General features: G+C 37.0%; 1 protein-coding gene across 7 annotated transcripts in view; it reads right to left on the reverse strand.

The window, feature by feature from the left end:
- Nucleotides 1-21,091, reverse strand: part of DLG2 (discs large MAGUK scaffold protein 2) — a 1,096,363-nt gene that overhangs the window by 295,042 nt on the left and 780,230 nt on the right. For all 7 annotated transcript variants that reach the window (XM_068425103.1, XM_068425108.1, XM_068425110.1 and 4 more), the window contains 3 exons: nt 20,516-20,652; nt 11,379-11,523; nt 8,347-8,488 (listed from right to left, as the gene is read on the reverse strand). In XM_068425103.1, coding sequence (XP_068281204.1) covers nt 8,347-8,488; nt 11,379-11,523; nt 20,516-20,652 — 424 coding nt within the window. The remainder of the gene's footprint in view (nt 1-8,346; nt 8,489-11,378; nt 11,524-20,515; nt 20,653-21,091) is intronic.

The following is a 21,091-nucleotide window of genomic DNA, read 5'->3' on the forward strand; positions in this document are numbered from 1 at the left end:
CCTCCAGTTTCTTCAATGTTCAAATCTAACAGGAGTGGGCACTCAGAGCACAGAAGAGAATCACTCCTGATTATGTTTCTATTTCAGAAAGAGCCAGAAGACGTAAGTGGAGAGAAAAACTAGCTTTGGCCATATAATGCTTTGCTTAATCGTGCTGGCTTTTTTAAACAATCTAGTCAGTATTACAAACTTTTGAGAAGCTTTGATACACTGCAGTGTGAGGATGGAATCTTAAAGAATTCTACTGCAAAAAAAATATTAAATACATTTTGGAGGATAAATGAATTGTAGTTTTTCCAAAGACATATTTGTTGGCATTTAGACAGATTTTCACAATTGCAGTAGAAATACTATGTGGATTCAGTTTCATCAGCTCCTATATTTCAACATTCTGAAGCTATGTATGGAATATTACAGTATTTATAATATCATCGCCACAATTTTTAACGTAGAATACAATAGAATATAATAGAACATGAACTAAGCCATGTATTACTTCATCCCTTAAATGACCAAGCTGCTATGGCCAAAAATAAATGCAATTTAATTTGGTGATAATAGTGGCTTAATAGTAAATTAAAATTACTTTAAAAATAATAGATATAAAAGCAAAACAAACATGTAACCTTTGCTATTCCTAGATAAACAAATCTAGCCCCAGGCAAGAAATTAACATGAAAATATTAACTTGAACAATTAATCTGCCGAAGTTACAAGTGATTTAATAGGAAGATGATTGGACGTGATGATCTTAAGGTTGGACTTGATGATCTTAAAGACCTTTTCCAACCTAAACAATTCTATGATTCTAAGAATAAATAAAAAGCATTATCAGTCTCCCCATATTACTATGTATAATTTATTCTCTTTAAGGCATAGGTGACATTCTGAGTTTGGATTAGGCATGGTGATATGATTGTTGAAAGCTCATAATTACCTGTCATATTCATATAACTACATCAACGTACTTCTACGTATCTGTTACTCATCACTCATATAGTAACATCAGGTCAAAAACATGGTGTAAAATTCACCATCTAAAAGTTCTACCCACAGTACTTGATGACCTTCTTCATCAGGGAAACATGAGTTTCAATTCCCTCACAAAAACTAACAGGAAACGCAGCTAACTCCTTTCAACAATTATACACTTTTAAAGCATGCAGAATATTTTATCAATGGATGATCTGAGTCAAATCATTAAAGATTCCAAAGAAACAGTTTTCAGGACTCATTACTAAAAATTACACTTCTTTTTTCCTACTGTTGTGCTTCATAAAACCTTTGTCAGAAAACTGTTATTGATAGTTTTATAACACACAAACAATATTATTAGTTGTAATGGTTTAATACTGAAAAGTCAAATATGTGTATCAATACAAATTTAAAGGTGTTTCCATAAAACATCATAAAATTGAACTAGCAAGTTTATGTAAGTAAACAAGAAACAGTTGAGGAACGTTACTTTCAATACAGGGAAAAAAATCCCCTGAGACTTCAACTTAATGGTTCTCCTTTTTCTCCCTTCCAATCCCCAGCACCTCCTCCTCGTCCAGAAAATGTTATTTTGCAAAGATGCATGTAAAAGAAATCAAACAGGCTTTTCACAGCAAAACAGATAACTCAGACAGCTTTTTCATCCATGAATCTTTAATATCTAGCCAAAGTTAAATAGTAAAGTGAATTTTTTATCAGCTGAAATACAGAAGTTTGATGTTACCATTTTATGAAGTTAAAAAGGAAGTAAAAACTCAAGATGGTAGTTCTTTATTTTTATGGATCTTTTGCCTATATTGTTTGTTAAAGACAGAAGGAATGGACATCTAAATGCTACAGGATTTTTAGACTATAATTTCAATATTTCTGGAAATAAGAAGGCAGACATCTACTAAAGAATAAATTGTAACTTCTCTCTCAGCTGAAATGTATGTTCCACAAAAATTAGTAATGAATGTTCCACAAAAATACTAAAACAAAAAATCACTTTTTTTTTCCTACTATCATAGAAAATTTGGTTGGAATACATCTCTGTAGGTCATCTTATCCAATCTTGTGCTTGAAGTTGGATTATTGCCAACACTAGATCAGATCAACCATGATTTTTTCTAGCCAAATCTTAAAAATCTCAAAGGGTAGATATTTCACAACCCTTCTTAGCAACCTGCTCCAGCATTACTCCACCCACTCCTTGTCTTTTTTTTCTTCTCAAATTGAAATCAGAACATTCAAAGCCAATGCTTGTGGCCATTGGTCCTTCTCTACTGAGAAGAATTTGGTTTCAGCATTTTTGTTACTGAGTATTTATAGGGTGCTCTTAGATTGCCCCTTTAATCTCTTCTTCACAATATTAAACAAGCCTCAGTTCCCTCAACATCCCTCTAACCTCCATGTGATTTAGGACTTTGAAAATCTGTTGGACCCTCTCCTGTTTTTCCATATCCCTCTTGAAGTAGAATAATGGAAATTGGTTCATAGCCTTTTAGAAATTAACTCATCTTTTTCTGCTGGTCATGCTTCTCCTAATATAGCCTAGTATGCTGATTACCTGACTGGCAATGAGAGTGCGCTCCTGGGTTCACTTCAGCCTGGCACCTGCTGTAACTTCCAGGTCATTTTCAATGAAGCTGCAATTCAGATGTTTGTTTCATGTCCCTTACAAGTGTGTGCAGCCGTTCCAGCTGAGCAGCAGACTTCTTACTGAACTTTATGAGGTTTCTCCTGGTTCAGTCCTCGACTATATCAAGATCCCTGTTGAATACAGCTCTGCCATTTGTCATGTTAACCACTCCCCCTTAATTTATTATCCTCTGCAAATTTGCTGAGGGTGCACTTTGTGTCATGATCTAGGTCATTGATGAAGATATTCACCAACGCCCAAGGTATCCTGAGCTACTCTGCTCATCACTGACCACCTGACAGATGTCAAGTGATGATCATTACCCTTTGAGCCTACTGGTTCAGTCAGTTCCCAACCCAGTCTCTTGTTTTAGTCCACTCTTCCTCAGCTTTCAAACGAGAATGCTGTGGGATGCTGTGGGATACTGTGTCAAAAGCCTTACCAAAGTCTGCCATTGCATGCAAATGAGCACAGCCATGCTGGGAGAAGGCTAATGAGCAGGGTGATGGCATATAATCCAGGAGATACCCAAAAAACTATCCAGAAGGTTTCCAAACCTTTACAAATCATATTTTCTTTCCAGCTATGGATTAGTTGTACGTGTTTATCCAACACTTCCTCATGTTTGGATGAGAGGCTGCTGGAGGAATTTTAAAGAGTGCTACCCGTGTTACAGCTTCTCCTGCCCACAGAAGAGGTATGAGAAATACCTTTGCAGTCACTCCCCAGGGCAACTAGTGGAGAAGAGGAATCACCATGGGCCCCACAGCAGATCCCAGATGCACATCTGTGGGAGTTATGGCATGGGTCAGGTATACCTTTGGAGTCAGTTGTGTTTTCACCCAGCAAAGAAGCATTCCTGCTGAAGGCAGAACCTGTGCTGTGGCACTGGTTGGTATAGGGCAGTCACTGCTTATCCCCTTATCCACTCAGCTACTCGTTTCATCAGGGAAGGCAATCAGGCTGGACAAGTACGCAATAAACTGAATCTATGGTAAATCTATGCTGGCTATGCCAATTACTTTCTGGTCCCTTAAATGCCTGGCAAAGATGATGTTGACTACTTCAGCTTTTTCTTTATTGTCTGTCACTACATTGTCTTCCCCTCTTCATTCATCAGTTTTTCTCTTCATCAAATTTTACCTTCATTTTCGAAAGTAGCACACCTGCAGAATCACTTTTTGTTATCCTTTATGACTCTTGTAAGTCTTAGCTCAAATCAATCAGCTTTCTGATTTTGCCATTAAGCAGTCAAGCAATGCTTGTCTACATCTTGCATTTTAGGTCATCAGAAAGCTCTTTGCTCAGCCAAGAAGGTCTTCTACTGAATCTCCCTCCTTCCTGCTCAACAGGATGGTTCATTCCTGAGTTCTCAATAATTTTGTTTAGAAATCATCCATCTTTCCTGGACCCTATGTCTCTGTGGCAGCATGCCAAGAGATTTTGCTTAGTAATTCTCCAAAAAGGCTGAAGTCTGTTCTTCTGAAGTCTACAGTCATAACTTGCTGACTATCTTTCCAGACTTCCTTTGAATCATGAACTAAACCAACTTGCGGTCACTCTGATCCCAGCTGTTATTTATCATCGTTTGCCACTAGTTCTTCCTTTTCATAAGCAGCAGGTCACGCAATTATTCCTGTTTCTCCTCTCTAGCAGCGTTAGGAAACTGCCAGCAACACAATCAAGGAATCTCCTGCATTGCCTGCACAACACTTTAATCTTAACAGAAACTAAAACAAATAAGGACTTACTTGCAGGAGGATGATGATTGTATTAATACAGTTACTTGGCATATAGCTTTTATCCACTTTTGATCCCACGTTCTACTAACCTGAAATTGTATTATTTTATTTAAATTTTAAAAGACGACAATCTTTATAAAAAATACAGGAAGGCAAAGCTTCCATCCCAAGTGAATTTAAAATGAATCCATCAAACCAAAATATAAATTATGCCCATAACTGACAGAATTTTAGACTAATAATATACACAACGCACAAAAGCTCTGTAATTTAAAGGCAACATCCAGCTTCATTAAAACTTGTGGCTGAAGGTGATTTATTACTTTTCTATCCCTTGTGCTTGGGTTAACTTATTTTTCCCCATAGTTTTATTAAGTAAAAGTTGTATCAATTTTTTTTCAGAGGCAGATTCAATATCAGACCAAAAATTACAAGTTTTTGTCAACAGAAACATTTTTTTTGGAGAAAAATACAAGTATTTAGATAAAAAAATTAGAACTGGAAGAAAAAAAAGAAAAACAAAAAAGAAAAGCAAGAGAAAGTGGACAAATTAAGTTGACTGTTCAACCATTTAAACTTTACCGATAGATTCATTATAGCAAGTAAGTTATAAGAAAGTTTGTCATCAGCCTCACTCAGATCATGTGTACAAAGAATTATGAAATTGCAAAGGCCTCTTACAGTGGAGAAGTTACTGTTCCAAATATTTTTAGCTGGCACAAATTAATATCTGCCAGACGTGTTGCCATATTATGACTGCATGGGTAATAAATTTCCTTATGTGATCACCATGTAAATTAGCCCTGAAAACCTATTATAGCAAGAACCAGGTAGTTTTAATAGATAGCACTGCAGTAGTTGGCAATCATCTTAATTATAAAAAATTATGTGAGGAAACCTAATTATAAATGCTGCAATCAAGGGATCTATAGGTTTCACTGAAATTATCAATAGGATAATTAACCTCCCAAAAGGTTTTAAGTCTTTCTAAACTGGTCAGCAACAAAGACTTTCCAAATATATTCTTATTTTAATGGTGGGCTCATCAGTAAATCCTATGGCATTGCACAGAGAGTGCAGGATTTATTGATGAGCCCACCATTAAAATAAGAAGATATTTGATATTCTCAGTTTATCGCTGTGAAAATCACTGTGAGAATTAACTGTGGCATTTTTAATAGTCCCATTTGAATCAATAGGCAATAATTAGCTACAGGGACATTTTTTAAAAAAAAGGCTCAGCATCGTTCAAGGGTTAAATGGTTCTGGTTTGAAGGTCAGAGATTCTTCGTCGTTGTAGTCAGGAGAAAGCTGGTCTCCTGGCTCATTGGGTGTCTCTCAGATAGTGCTGTATGATGTATGTCCAATGAGGAAATGCAATGGCGAGAAGCGCGGTTTTTCTTATGACTACATTCATTTTATCTTTATGCTTTTGCATCCTGAGTATCAGTGTAGCACACAAGCTATTATCACTAATATAATTAAGTCCATAATAGCCTCCTCCTTTTCAATAGGTCAAAGTAAATACTTGTTTAGAACTACGAGACTTTCATCTGATTTGCTCGGTTGCATTCAGAGTCTGTTCTTATTACTGGACACCTTTGTTTCTGCCAGTGCTACGTGCCTTCCACAGAAGATCGTGCTTGCAGAGTCAGCCTCTCCTGTCAGTAGCGCCAATGCCACAGAAGACTTCAGATATCAGACTTTCATCAGACAACATACTAATTTGGGAATCCAGATAGGAAGAAGAACACAGGAGAGGAGTATTGCACAGAATATACACGGCTTCTCTGGACATTCACTTTTTTCCCCAAATAATACAAAATGGACATTGGTGTGAATACCTCAGTCAAGAACCAGACTCTGTCTGTATTTGATTTTACTATCAGGAGCTAAACCAGCAAAATTAACTTGTTTAAAAGCAAACTAAAAATATCAGGATAGGAATACATCTTTCTTCCTAAAAAGATCAAAATTACTAATTAATACAAATTAATTTCAATACACGTCCTGCATGGTTCTTTGAGCAGGTATGCTTTCTACTGGATACCTGCTGAACTAATGGGTAACTAACTGTTGTTGCCTTTTCTTCTATAACTACTTTTTCTTTTTTTGTTCTTTTTTCCTTTTCGTAGAAGTAATTAGAAAGTTAAAATGAAACACAGGACTGTCTAAAGATACTTCTTCATTACTTTACAGGTCTTCTAAGTGTTTAAATGATCTTTTAATTCTCAGGGCAGCTTTTCTCCTTTTTTTTAGGATTCACTTCCCATGACTTCTTGGTCTCCTTAACTATTATCTGCCTTTAAGGTTGCATTTTTTTTGCTGCTTTTAAACTTTGCCAACTCCTTCTCAGTAATAATGGTGCTGACATTTCAGTACAAGAGGAGAGAATTCAGCACTACAAGCTTGTTGACAAAGCTTACATCATTGTAACCCAGATACTATATTGGTATACTTCCTATACACAGGCATTTTAGAAATTATGAGGTCAGTACTAGCTCAGGCAAAGCCTTGATGCACAATTCAATGAAATCAATGTTTTAACTATTAATTTAAAAATGTAACTTCTTGGAACACTTTGGAGAAAATTCATCCTAATTGAATGTCTCATAAGTTGAAGGAAAGCAATGTTAGCTTTGCATCCTCAATCATAACAAAGGAGAAATTATTTTAGCCAAGACAGGGAACCAAGGTGTGGTTGCCATACATTTATGTCCTGATTAAACACTGTATCATGATTTAGTTACTCTGAATCTGACTGATCCAACAAGTCAAGCAGCTTGAGATCATAATCATATGCAACAAGAAACATGGAATGCAAATTAGCAAGTTATGAAGCTGATGAATACACAAGTGGATGAAATTCTTTGCCTTGAGATATAGAGTAGGTCAGGTTAGATGATCAGAACAGCTCCCTCCTAGCTTTAAACACAATGAATTTATTAATACTGAAGCACAGAAGAAAAATTAATTTCTCATTTTCTGTGGCACTAGACATTATAATGAGGGCTCATTTTACAAACTTAACAACTGTTTTCTAAGTGAACGGTAGTGCTTTTCAAACAAAAAGATAAATAGACACTTGTCTCATCAGTGACATTCAGTGTTGATCTAACACAAGGCATAAAAGAACCCTCCCAGCACTTTCCTATGTGTCTTTTCTACCTGGACATCCACTACATAGATAAAATTCTGCTACCATACTTCCTTATAGTAGTCTCAATCTGTTTGGGATTATTAAAAAAAAAGGATTAGAAGCAATTTCCAGGGTCATTTTGCTGATAATCACATCAAAGAATCCCTTTTATAATGGTATCAAGTGCCACTGCATAAACAGTTTTCTCTTAACCTCCATGCTCTCACAAAACTGTTTCATAATATGATTGCTCTAATGGCTATGAAACTTTCTCCAATTTCCCTCTTATATTTATTTGCAGCCAGTTTATACATTTTTTTTCCCCCCATAGCGTTTACTATCCATGACATTTATTTTCCAGTGTGTGTACACAGAGCAATTACAGGCTCTTCCAGCCTCCCTTTCACTAAACTAAACAAGCTGGACCTTTCCGAGTGTACTGTCACAGACAGGTACAAACACACACAGAGTTACTCCACCCATGCATGCAGTGAGCCAGATGAGTCACTCGTCCTGGGATCTCCTAATTGTGCTAGTAAGGAACTATCACAGCTAATACACCTGTTAAGGAGCAGAAAATTTAGCTCAGTGCCAGCATTGCTCTAGTGCACCCATGTTGTTTAGGAACTAGTGCAGGATTGTACCAAGACAACACGGACCTCAGGTCAGCATTCATTCGTGTGATCTTTCTCTCAGTTATCTTCATACCTGTAACAGTTTCAATTCATCTTCCCTTGAACAGGGGTGAAAAGAACTATATGCCATATTCTTCTGGAGGTGCACTGAGTGCTTCATCTACATATTTTGCAACTGTCATGAAAGGTAAAAAATAAAGAGAAGTATCTGACCTGGTGTAGTCGTCCTCCACAAGCATGTGCTTTGGAATGGGTGAGTATCTTCCCGGTGAGATAGGGGCCAGGGATGTCTTGTACTCTAAAGTGCCATTGTTTCCGGAAGAGAGTATATGATTTTCCATCGGTGGAGAATAAGCTGATGGTAAGAACAAGCATTTCTAGTTAGCCACTTCCATGTTTGATTAGGTGTCACAACAGCACCATTTTTAGTTAAGTACCAAGAATGTGCTCATTGCTGTAAATAATATCAAAACAGACAGTCCTTGCCTGAGAGAGCTTAAAATGTAACAAGAAAGAATGAACAGCTGGAGTTTTCCTGAAAGGTTAATGATAATGATAATAATAATAATAACAATAAAGATGCTGTCTCTTTCACAGGGATTGACTGTAGAGGGAGTGTGAATAAGAAAGGATAGTTTGGGAGACAGGAAACATTTTCTTCAATTAGGACTGACTTGAAGACGGAAATGTAAACGGGAGAGAATGAGATTAAGTAAGCACACTCCTCTTTCTGGCTCCAATATACAGCAATGGGAGTAATATAGTAAGAGCTCAATGCAGGGTAAGAGCAGGAATTTTACATATGGCTAGAATTATGTATGGTGAAGTTTTAAAGCTATGATCTACTAAAGGTGCCAAAATTTCCAATATAATTAAAATTTCAGTACCAACATAGATGGCATTTAGATCACAATAAATCTGTATATTTAAAATAGAGAGCGGATACAAATCTCTTACATATTAATGATTAATAATGAAAATTACAGGACTACGCTGTCTGATTCTATATTGGGTCTGTGGGTTTTGTTGTTTGCTTGCTTTTTGCTATTCCGAAGTTACTGGGGATATTTATGACTGGAGAGATGTAATAGTCATATTCAAATCTATAGTCAATGTAATTAGAAAAGGAAATTATAAATAGGAAAAACAATGATACATGCTTCCGCAATGAGCTACGATTAATTTTCTCATGAGAAGACGACAGCTAAACTTTCTAGTATTAGCTTCAGTCTTCCAGATGCTGACATACCGACTGTTTCAAAGAAAAATATCTCTACAGGGAAAGGCCATTACCTGTTCTGAAACACTCTGAACGTTTAGGTATAATGAAAGGTTCCCTGAGGATATATGAATCTGTAGGCACCAACAGCCTGGGATGGGCTACCGCAAATCTTTTCAACCCTTACTCTCCCTCTGGAATTACTTCTGTCTTCTCATATGCTGCTGATCTATAATCCGACATAATAAAACACAGTGTTTCAGAACTCCCAAATTATTATTTTGGAATGTATTATAAAGCAGAGATTGGATAGGGACATTTAGCATTTTTTACTTCTTGGACTTTGCTAAGATCCAGACCAGACTGCTACTGAACATGATTGCCATCTGTTGTAACATTTGCTAAGTGAATAGGTATCCTCAGCACAGTTGAGTATACCACCTGATGTGCATGTTACAAAATCTTCCCTTCTATTTTTATGGAGCAGTCTGAATAAGGAGGATTATGAATATTAAATCTCTAGCATTTACTGTGAAAATCTGCCTTTCCCAGCCCTTGGTTGGCCTTAAGTGCCCTTAGGATTACCGGCAGGAGATCAAGACGGGTATGGATCAGTTGCTGAAGCTCTTGTCAAAAATCAAACTGCCATCCAGTTGTTAGATGGTGCAGCTGGTCCCTGTTGGTGGTTGAACCCAAGGCAGAGAGTTTTTAATGAACTAAATGAAGAAAGGGAGTTTCAGTAATGAACTGTTTTGAACAACAGGTAGCAGTGGCATAGAGAGCTGCAACTGAAATGTTAAGATTGCTATGAATGAAAAGCGAATGGGAATGCCTGGGTGTGGATACCAGGAGGACTGGCAGGAGGAATATAAGATGGCATGTATTGATAGCACCTAGATTCATCAATAGGTCATCAGTACTCAACATAACTACATGTAACTTGTCAGGACAGCCTACACCCAAACTAAAACAAAGACTCAAGCCATTAAGAGATGATGGCAGTAGATAAAGACTAGATTGGAGCCTAGGACACTCATATAAGGAGACAAAAGAGAAGTGAGTTAATCCTGAAGACATATAGGTGGGACAGATGGGAGAGACAGAAGATCCTAATTGCTGTCATCTCCTTAAGCAAAAACACATAAAAAAAACACATCAGCAAGGAGGTTGTCAACCTAAAAAGAAGGTAGATGTGTATGATAAAGACTCCACAGCCACCCACCCTTGTACTTGTTCATCTCAGGGAGTCCTGGCAATGCATCTGGATGCACGTCTTTCTACCTGAATGCTGGACATGAGCCTAGATGATTTTGAGTGTGTGGATATGACAGCCTCATTGAGATTAGTTTGTTTTAAAATAAAATCATCTTCCCTTCCTATGACATCTTTCACTGAGCTTTACCATATTGTTTCAACAACTTTTCCTACAGCAGAGTGTACATTGAATGCAAAGACAAACAAGGCCTTGGTCCTCAGTGAAAAAATAGCAGATGAACATATATATAAGTTAATGGATAGACTGAGAATAAAGCTAAGTGGAACAATAATTTGGAAATCGGATATACACAGAAAATAAATTTGTGTAAGTAGAGCAGTGATTTTTACATTTCATGTAAATATTTTATGTAAATATCATGTTCATTTTTCTCAGGCTTTTCACTAAGTTTGTACAAGATGGTTTGCTGCTTGTTCCGATTTTTCTGTGGACAGAGAACTCCAGTCTACAAATCTAATCATATTTCAAAATATATTTGCATATACTTATCACTGTAATTGTCACAAGAGTTACAGTTCAGCCTGATCAGCTGGACAATGGCTAATTGGAATCAGCAATCCTTTAGTAGAGTTATATTATTTGTAATACTTCATGAGTGTAGCATGCTTAAGTGGCAATAAACATTTCATTATTGTAGCCTTCCAAGCTGTTTCACAGACTTCAACGGGATATTTTGGACAAGCTACGAAAAAAACAGAATTATCTGACAAACTCCTATCTCCTACAAAATGAGTTGCAAAAATCACTTACAGTGAGTAATATCTGGTGGGCCATAAGGATCTGTCATGTAAATGGTGGTGGGCTTTCCAACTTTCAGATACACTACATCTGATGTGTTCTTCAGTATCGCTACTGCCTCTTCATGGGTAACTTCTTCTAAACTGTAATTATTTACCTTAAAGGAGAAATCAGACAGGTGAGTTGGGATGCAGAAATAGACATAAAAAATGACACAGCCTTGCAGTTATCACAATGTTGGGAAAAATGCTATAGACAAAGAGCACTGAAGATTACAGAAGCACTATTGCAGCAAGGTAGAGAATACAGTTTTCCTAGCACATGCATATTCAAAGACTGACGTAGCAGTATTGATAACATCACAGAATCATAATGGGTCAAGATGACACTTGGTCTTGTCAGTAGAAAAGTTCTTCATGATACTCTGCTAACAGTCTCATCATTAACATAAAACTATATTTAATAATAATTTTATAACTTAACACCACATCATTTACAGAAACTGCCTACATTATTTGACCTATCAAGAGGAATTTTTCAAATTCACGTCTTAGCATGCATGGCTGGGACCTCTGAAATAGTTAACACCCCAAATCTCTCCATCCCTGATATGATATTGACCATTGAAATGATAAGAGGTACAGAGTGGTATACAGAATAAGGGGCTGCCTATGAGGTGCAGGAAATAAAAAAGGGCAGTTCTGGGTGGGGAAAAAGGGATTTTCAGTGTGAAAGCTTGTCAGTTTTCTGGAAGCACAGGAAAGAGACATTGAAAAAGTAACAGAATGTAATACTAGATCTGTGCTTTATCAGAGAAGAAAAATACTTAACAAGAGCAAGGATAAGCAGAGAGGACTATAGATTAAATAGGGAAGGAAACGGTGACAATAAACCTTGCCTGTTTATACTTTACTTGCAGAAAAAGAATATCAAAAGAAAAGTGTCAGAAGTGGTTTATTGTAGAGGTGTATAAAATTTACTCACATATAAATCCACTATATCCACAGAATGCCAATAATAGGTTGTCCTCATATAAACAGAATAGTGAATGGTCCCTGCCCCAAAAAGCATACATCCTGAACAGAAAAAATATAGGATAGAAGAAAGAAGTAAAGAATGTTGTAGATACAGGTTTCAGACATGTAGTGTCTGCCAGTAGAAATCATAGAATCATAGAATATCTCGAGATGGAAGGGACTCATAAGGATCATCAAGTCCAACTCCCTGCTCCTCATAGAACTACCTAAAACTAAACCATATAACTCAGAGCATCGTTCAGATGCTCCATGAACTCTGACAGGCTTGGTGCTCTGACCACTTCCCTGGGAAGCCTGTTCCAGTGACTTACATTTCAAGGTGAATGTTGTATATGAAACATTTTATTGTGATTTAAAGTGCCATCCTTCAACTTCTACAGCTATTGCAAGGATTCCTTGTAAAGCTTATGCAAGATGGAGAAAAAGAAGCTCCTCAACCATAATCTAGCATAGTACAGTTCTAAATCACAGAAAAAATACATACTTTCTATGGAATTTAATATCAGTACATTATCAGAGACCTGGCTGTGACAATAAGCTACCGCAAAAGGGTTTGGTAACTGGAAAGAAATCCAGCTATTATGAATTACTGGAGGACTCTTCATACGCAGATGATTTCATCAACACCAGGAGAAAATGATTGCTATTGGACAGTATTGCTAAATGTAAGGATTCTGTTTAAACTTTGTTCCTTGTATAATTCTCAAACTTGGTTTTAAGGTTAATTGAAAGTCACAATGACAGGCATGTTATGACAATTTGACATGAAGAGCAATGATACATCCTAACACTCAGAAGAGAGTTGCTGACACTGTATGCTGTATTTTGACAGGTCTTCTATTTAAATAAAAATCTGATCCCTGTCTTTTATAAATTTCTCTGTTTTTCTTTGTTATGAACAGCAGTAACATACATATGCACTTTTAATAAATAAATGCCTTTTAAATTACTAGGCTGATAGCAAGAAAAAATGACTGAAAATTAAGCCTTTCTTGTTTACGTATTTCAAAACTGTTAAGTACTGAATATTCACACTTCTGGAAATATGACCGCACAGTTATCCTTTACCTTTTCTTCTTCCCTGGATGTTACTGCAAGATGACTGTAGTATGTAATTTTTTTCATAAGGAAATCTCTGGATATCATTCTTCAAAACATCATGCCAGAGATGGTGATTATTAGGAAATATGATATTGGTTTTTATGGTAAGATTTATAGAGAGAGAATAATGTTTCAGAATCCCCAAGAGAGATTATTTCTTGAGCTTTTACTCGTTTCCATAAAATATGCCAATTTTAATACAATTTCAAGTACTAAATCTGGCTTTTTCAGTGGTTGTGGCACAGTCAATGCATGACACCAAAGCTTCACTTCCTCCTGTCGAGATGACCTTAGCAGAGCATGTGGTTTGAAAAAAAAAAAAAGAGTTGAGTTAAAGAAGATAAAGAGCAGCAGATGTGCACAAAATAAGAAATCAAAGTGTATAATACGGCACACAACCCTCTGAGTTGCTGAGACTTTTGTGCAGAAGGGCTGACATCAGAGCTGAGTGGGTAGAATGGGTACTGCATGCCAACTTTCTGGCTCTATGAAGCCAACTTAAGTAGCAATGGTTTAAGGGGGGAAAAACCCTAAGGCAAATGCTAAAAAAAGAAATTTAACTGAGTGGTCAGTTTAGTTACAAGACTCGGGTCCTTGAGCCAAAAAATGCTGTGACAGGAGTCAAAGGGGAGGAGTCAGAAGGAAAACAGGCATGGAGCAAGTGGGGCTTTTCTAACAGGAAAAGTTCCATATGCAGAAAATTCAGAAATGCAAAGAGCACCTGAAGTAAAAAAGAAATTAGGAAAGTTGTTTCTTTAAATAGAAATTATGTGATACAAAGATATACTGATATTACAGGAAAAGAATAAGAGGAAGAAATAATATAGCAATAGAGAAGAAAATTAAAGATATAAGTCAAATCAAATAAGCTATTTGAGTAATGGGGGAAATCAGTAAGAAATGTTACCAAGGAGATATAAAACGACTGGGGTGTTTTTTTCCTAAATAGCATAATGAAGGCAATGAAGTGTAAGCCTAAGCAAGAATTATCTTATTTGGAAGTTTTCCTAGATTCATATTGCAAAACAAAGGCACTGAGAAGTAGCTACAGTGAAAAGCTTAGAATCCCCAAAATGGCTGTACAAGTGCTCTAAAGAATAACTTCATTCACAATAGCATAAGCTGATAATAGAATAAGAGCTCTGGAGGAATAAGTTTGTCTTATTTAATTTTCTTTTTTTAAAGGGAATTTGTTCCTTTCCTCTATTGATTTAGGGTAAGAGAGATTTGATTCACTCAATGAATGAGACAAAGGTGATATTTAACTTGCCAGTGGTAATGTTTGCTTTTGTGTAATATTCTACTTTTCATTCAGAAAGTGGATTTTCCTGAGTGAATCCTGAGTGAACATTTGCCAGTAAACACCTGCGAAGTGCCAGCTGTAAATCTAGAGATGCTGATGGTCTTTTTAAAAACTCACCATGATTTAAAAGGCTGCAAAAAGTGAAAAAAATTTCAGTGTTGAAGACCAATCATTTTTCCAAAGGATGTAAATCTGTTTGGATTAACTAACAATTTATAATCCCATGGACTCCTGAGTTAGTTGTACAAGTGATGGACTCTGATTAGAAAGAAACTGGCTATCTTCAGATGACACAGTCTATTAATTCCTCTGAAATTAGCTGCTTAGATTATGAATAGTTATGGGCTAAGTGTCCTAAAACAGATCTGCTCTTTGCAGAGAAATGCAAGAGTTTGTGCTTCACAGAAAAAAACTGAGCTGTGGGCTTCAGGCTTCAAGCAGTATAGTGCATACACAGTGCAAGTGGCACTGTACTGAATTGGACAATCATTTTTCAATCCGAGTTTACACGGATTTTGTTAAAAAAATGTTTTTAGGGCTAATGAAGTGGCATGAGAATGATAGAACTGTGAAGGAACAACCAGATGAGAGTATCATTAGAAGGAATAAATTGGGAAGCTTATTGCTAGGGTACCATCCAAAGACCAATCCTAGCAAATCTACATTTGCAGGCTAGATAAACTAGCCAGAGTCAGTGACAAGTGTAAATCTGGCTCAGAGCCCAGCGCTGTGTCAGAAGGGATGCAGCCACTGAGCCCTCTGAGTTAGTTCAGTACTTGTTCAGTCTCCACCTCAGAGTACTGTATTTTTTCTAGTGTCTTTCCTTTGTGTTAGTCAGCCAGTACAACCTATAGATCAGGTACTACCTGTTCACACCATTTTCTTCCTTTATGTCTAATTGGGTAATGCCTGTACTCCATCAACTGGCATAGCAGCGTAACCTGTGGGTGCACCTACCTGAGTGAAGACTGTGTGCACTAGGAGCGACTCACAGAAACAGAGGGTCTGGATGATATGACATCCATGCAATACATGTTTTGGGGGGGTTAGCTTGCATTACATGTAGTCTGTTGACTAGAATGCCTGTTCACAGCTGCAAGACAATGCTAATTAGGAATGCTCCTGGACCACATTTTCTGTTGAGTTTCATTAAAAAAAATCCAATTTGTTTTCTAAAAGACCATCCCACAAGACAGCCGAAATCACTTTAAAAGAGCACTTTTGATCAGAACAAAATGCTAACCTGGATGCATCTTAAATTATATGCTCTGACTACTTTAACACAAACATGTTCCTGCATTCATATAGAATCTGAAAGAAACAGATACTGGTAGGGGATCCTGTGAAGAACATATCAACAATTTTGCAATCACACACCTATTGCAGCCCTATGAAACCACGAAACAATAACACACTTTTTTCAGCACAGAATTGGGTAGGAAGCAAGCCTAAATTTCTGAAAAGGAAAGTGACCCCTGCTTCTTCCTTCTGTTTTCAGCAAGAAAACGGAATCAAATTAAATCTCTTGGTATGTGAGTAACATTGCTTTTCCCATAAGCATAAATAACTCCACAAAAGTCTGATCTTTCTGACTACACGGGCCAAGAAGCAACAGGCTAATGGATATGGCCCAAACACACAGGGTATTTTGGCATAGGAGACAAATTTTTGAAAAGCTAATACTCATAAGAGATAAATATTAGCTTAAACTTTCTTTTAATGCCTCATGTTTTTAGATTTTTCCCTGAAGAATGCCTTGCTTCTAGCTATTAGTGTTGTTTGGTGCTAGTAAAACCACACAGGTTTATACTGATTTCTCATTTATCCATTCTGTAGATAAACTCTTCCAAAGTGAGATGATGGTATCAGATAAAAGAAAATAATTATTATCTGGGAGGTAATAACTTCTTAAACCATTTTTCAGCTCTTCCTCATCATCATCAATCACTGAAGGAAGTGAGGAGTGTGTTCTCCTCACGTTTGCAGATGACACTTCACTGTGAGGGTGAGTCCACATACTCGAGGGCAGGGCTGCCGTCCTGAACAGGCTGGAGGAAGAGGCTGACAAGAACTTTATGATGTTCATCAGGGAGAACAGTAAGTCAGGCCCCTGGCACAGACTAATCCCCTTCAACAGCACAGATTGGGCACTGACAACCTGGCAGCAGCTCTGTGGAAAAGTGCTTGGGGGTCCCGGTGGACAGCAAGCTGGGCATGAGCCAGTTGCGTGTCCTGGCAGCAAAGAGCTCAACAGGATCCTCAGCTGTATGAGCAGGAGCAGAAACAGGAGATCCAGGGAAGGATTATTGCCCAACAGTAGGCACTCGTTGGACTGCAGCTAGACACTGTGTTCAGTTTTGGTCCCCACACCATACGAAAGATAAAAAGTGTAGCAAGTTCAGGGCAGTGCTACTGGAATGGTTGGGGTGGGAACACTTGCCCAGTGAGGAGAAGCTGCAAAGGCTGGGCTTGTTCAGACTAGAGAAGGGATGCCTCTGGGCACGACTAACACCAACCCCCCTGCTGCTTACAGGAAGGTCATCAAGACAGAGCTAAGCTTTTCAGAGTGGCATGTGGTAACAGTATGAGAGACAACAGGCGTATGTCAAAGCAAGAGAGGGTCAAACAGATTATAACAAAAAGTATTTTCCTCATGAGGACAGTCGAGCGGTAGGACAGGTGTCCCAGAGAGGCTGTGCAAGCTCCATCCTTGGAGATTTTCGAGATCCAATTGGATAAAGTCCTGAGCAACCTGGTCTGACCCTATAGCTGACCTTGAATTATCATGTTATCCTATGACGCTCTGCATGTGATTTCCCTTTACTCTCTTCCAGTACAAAGAGAAGCAACCTAGCTAAAATGCCCAGTGCAGTCATATTCTCACCACAGGCGTTATCACCAGCAGTAGTAGACATTATCATAGGCATAACCACCAGAATAGAGCATGGGAGTATTTCCCTCTTAGCTCTAAGTCTTCAGAGCAGGTCTCTGGTCTTTTCCTTTCACATATATCTAGAAAAAACATTGAGTTCAGTTTTCAGCTTGAGCACTCTTAGGCTTCTTCCAGTAATTTTCCTAATGAGCATCTCAGGATTATCCTACAATGGAGCATTTTCCTGTGGAAGTGCTCAGGATAATAAGCCTTAAGTGCAGGCTCAGTGCCTCAGAAACATAACTGCACAGACATGCCCTTGTTTAGATTTCACAATAATCACAATGCTCAGTATTTACATAATACATCTTCTGAATGCTTAACACACTATTAGCAATCTGTGTTTAATAACAGTAGGGTCATCAAACCGCTAAATGCTCAGATGGCACCTAATTGTTTTACATTTCAATATTAGTTTTGATTTTGCAGCATTTCTTTTATTACATCTTAGATTTTAATGCAATTGATTTGCATGTTCTTTGGGAGCTGAAAGCATTTCACACGAACTTATCAGAACACGGATACAAAAATGAAACAAGCCCCCCAACAGCTGCTGAGAATTCCAGAAGGACGACAAATTCTGGTAAATTTTATAGAGAAATGATGGAAAAAACAAAGATCAAGAAAGGATGCCCTACTGTGAAGAAGAAAAGAAAAAAGGACGCATTCAAATATATAATCAATAAGGAATCAGTGAAGCAGAAGTAGGACTGTATAGATTACAAGGGTAATATTGTGTTGATACACTGCCAAAAGAAAGTAATGAATTCTTTCACTCACTTTTTACAAAGGAACATGAAGTACATGCCATGAGCTGACAGATACTTCATAAAGTAGAAGAGAAAAAATATTGAAGGTACATAAGTTATAAAGAAATGAGGGTGTCATTTTGGAGAGAAACAGAAAACACGGCTGCAATCTGGATGAATTTTAGAAATGGATTTTGATCTTGTAAATTTATCTCCAAAAATGTAATGGTTAAGGTATACAAAGAGCAAGTTGACTAGCATGTTCTTATACAACAGTGAAAAGCTTGGTCTGGAAATACATAACTAGTGGAGAGCAATATTATGATTGATTTTTTTTTTTTTGCTCATTTTACACGCAGTGATAAAATGAGATGACGGTAAGTGAAAAATTACTCCAGACTGGAAGGAAAGCAGTATGAAGACATCAAACGCACTGAGAATGACCTCTGCTCATTTTCAGAGGTCAGATGCAGCAGTATAAACTTGTCATAATGAAGAAATATCTATATCTGACTGCAGTGAATCACAGGTTCAAGACTGAGAAGCGATGCTTAATAGACAAATCCTATAAAAATCTGGAAATAAATGAATTTATAGTGGTGTATAAAAGAATTATTTTTCTATTCAAATTCTTCCTGATTAAATTACACTGGAGATGGTGAATGCAGGGTTTTTGCATCTTTTTTTTTTTTTTTTTTTGGTATATATTATTTATTACCTTCAGTGATTTGGAAGAAATTGAGTAAGGTGACAAAAATTTACAGATAACACAAAAACATGATTCTCATCATGAGAAAAACCAACAGCTGAACAAAGCAGATTTGCTACAGGGTGCAAAATAAAACAATAAGGTGCAAATTTGGCAAATACAAATATACATTTCTATAGCAAAATGAGGCAAAACTTCATTATACAACAGTGACTTAGATTTTACTGTGCTGAGAAACTGCAAAGAAGAAATGCCAAAGAAAGTGTAAGTCCTAGTTTCATTTTGCTTTGATTTTGATAACACCATTTGATCCTTAAGCCGTTTTATCTACCCACTTGGGTTAATTAAAAAAAGTCAAAGAGTCACCAACCCAGCAACCAAGTGCTTTTCCAGTTCTGTTTAATACCCTGTATAAAATGAATGGTCATCTTCACATGTGACTGGAACACAGTGTCCCTAGCCAGATAAAGAAAACCTCAATTAGGCACAGTTTTGCAGGCAGCAAAAAAAAAGTCACGGCAATTTTTTACTGCTTAGATATCACATCACAAAACAGCGCTACCACAGTACATTTTTTTCATGGCACTAATTCAAAAAATATTTCTTTGCCTGCTGAAATCTATGCAAATTCATTGACATGAATACAACTTGACATAGATTAACTTCCCTCAACAAAGCATTAAACAAACTCTGAGTGGGAAAGAATTACCTACAAGGAACAATGTACTACCACTGCAAATATCAGGAAGAATTTCTTGCAGTGAGATCCATCAGAAGAATAAGTACACTTCCTCAAGGAAAAAGATGGAAAATGTATTTTTTTAAACATCTATATGGAATATATACATAGAGCATTCCTATATGTACCGAAATGTAGGTAATAGTCCACTGACAGTGGCTACATGTGAGAGTTTAGTGGCACGTTTTCACATCTTTCAATTTTCTTAAAACAATCAGTAGAATCAGTACTGCCATAACAAACAGTTTGTCTAAAATCTTCTTTTAAAGTTTTCTCGTGCATTTTGACTTGTCACTGATGTGCATAACACGTTTATTCTCTTCTCAGTTAAGGATTTGTCAAAGTAATATAACCCATTGCCTTCTGTACCTAGAATGTTGCTTTTCCAGAGTAATGCTTTTTTAACTGCAGTCTCAGAAATCTATATAAAGAATGCAAAAAAAAGAAGGTAACAGAAATATTTCATAATTATTATAGAAGTTGTAATGGTTACCTCCAGTAAGAGGTATGGTGAATGAAAGTCCTTATATGAAACAATTTTCAGCCAAATAAAATGTGATTTAAATTTGTCATACTTACCATAAGAAGTCTATCTCCAACCTGCAACCTCCCATCTTTTTGCGCAGCTCCTCCATCAATAATCTTGGTGACATAAATGCTGTTGTCCCCAGGGATGTGTTGGTTTCCAACCCCTCCTGCAATACTGAATCCCAGACCTGGAGAAGATATGGAAAACAAAACATTAGCAATACAATATATAACATTAAAGAGGAGTGAAAGAGGAGCATATATTTAATCTACTGTACAATTACAGTACTTTTTACAGAAATATAAATAACATAAAAGATACTTGTGGGGTCAATACTCTTTCACTTTTCCTGGAAGATCAGGGACAGAAATAGATTAAGGAAATTGTTTGTAATGTACAATTATAGGAAGGTAAAGACAAAAAGAATTGAACCAGCGATGATTCTATACCCATGGCTTGTCCTTGCCAGGGGCCAGTGAAGCCTACGTCAAGAAGTTATGGCACAACTTGCCATGACTAGTAATAAAACACTGAAGCTTGGAGTTCATTTTGTTAAATATTGGTATAAAATACATCACCATCTATGAGAACAAAGTTAAAGGTATTCTGATTGTCCACACAACTTG

The sequence above is a fragment of the Nyctibius grandis genome, chromosome 2 (genome assembly GCF_013368605.1).
Source record: "Nyctibius grandis isolate bNycGra1 chromosome 2, bNycGra1.pri, whole genome shotgun sequence".
Lineage (NCBI taxonomy): Eukaryota > Metazoa > Chordata > Aves > Nyctibiiformes > Nyctibiidae > Nyctibius > Nyctibius grandis.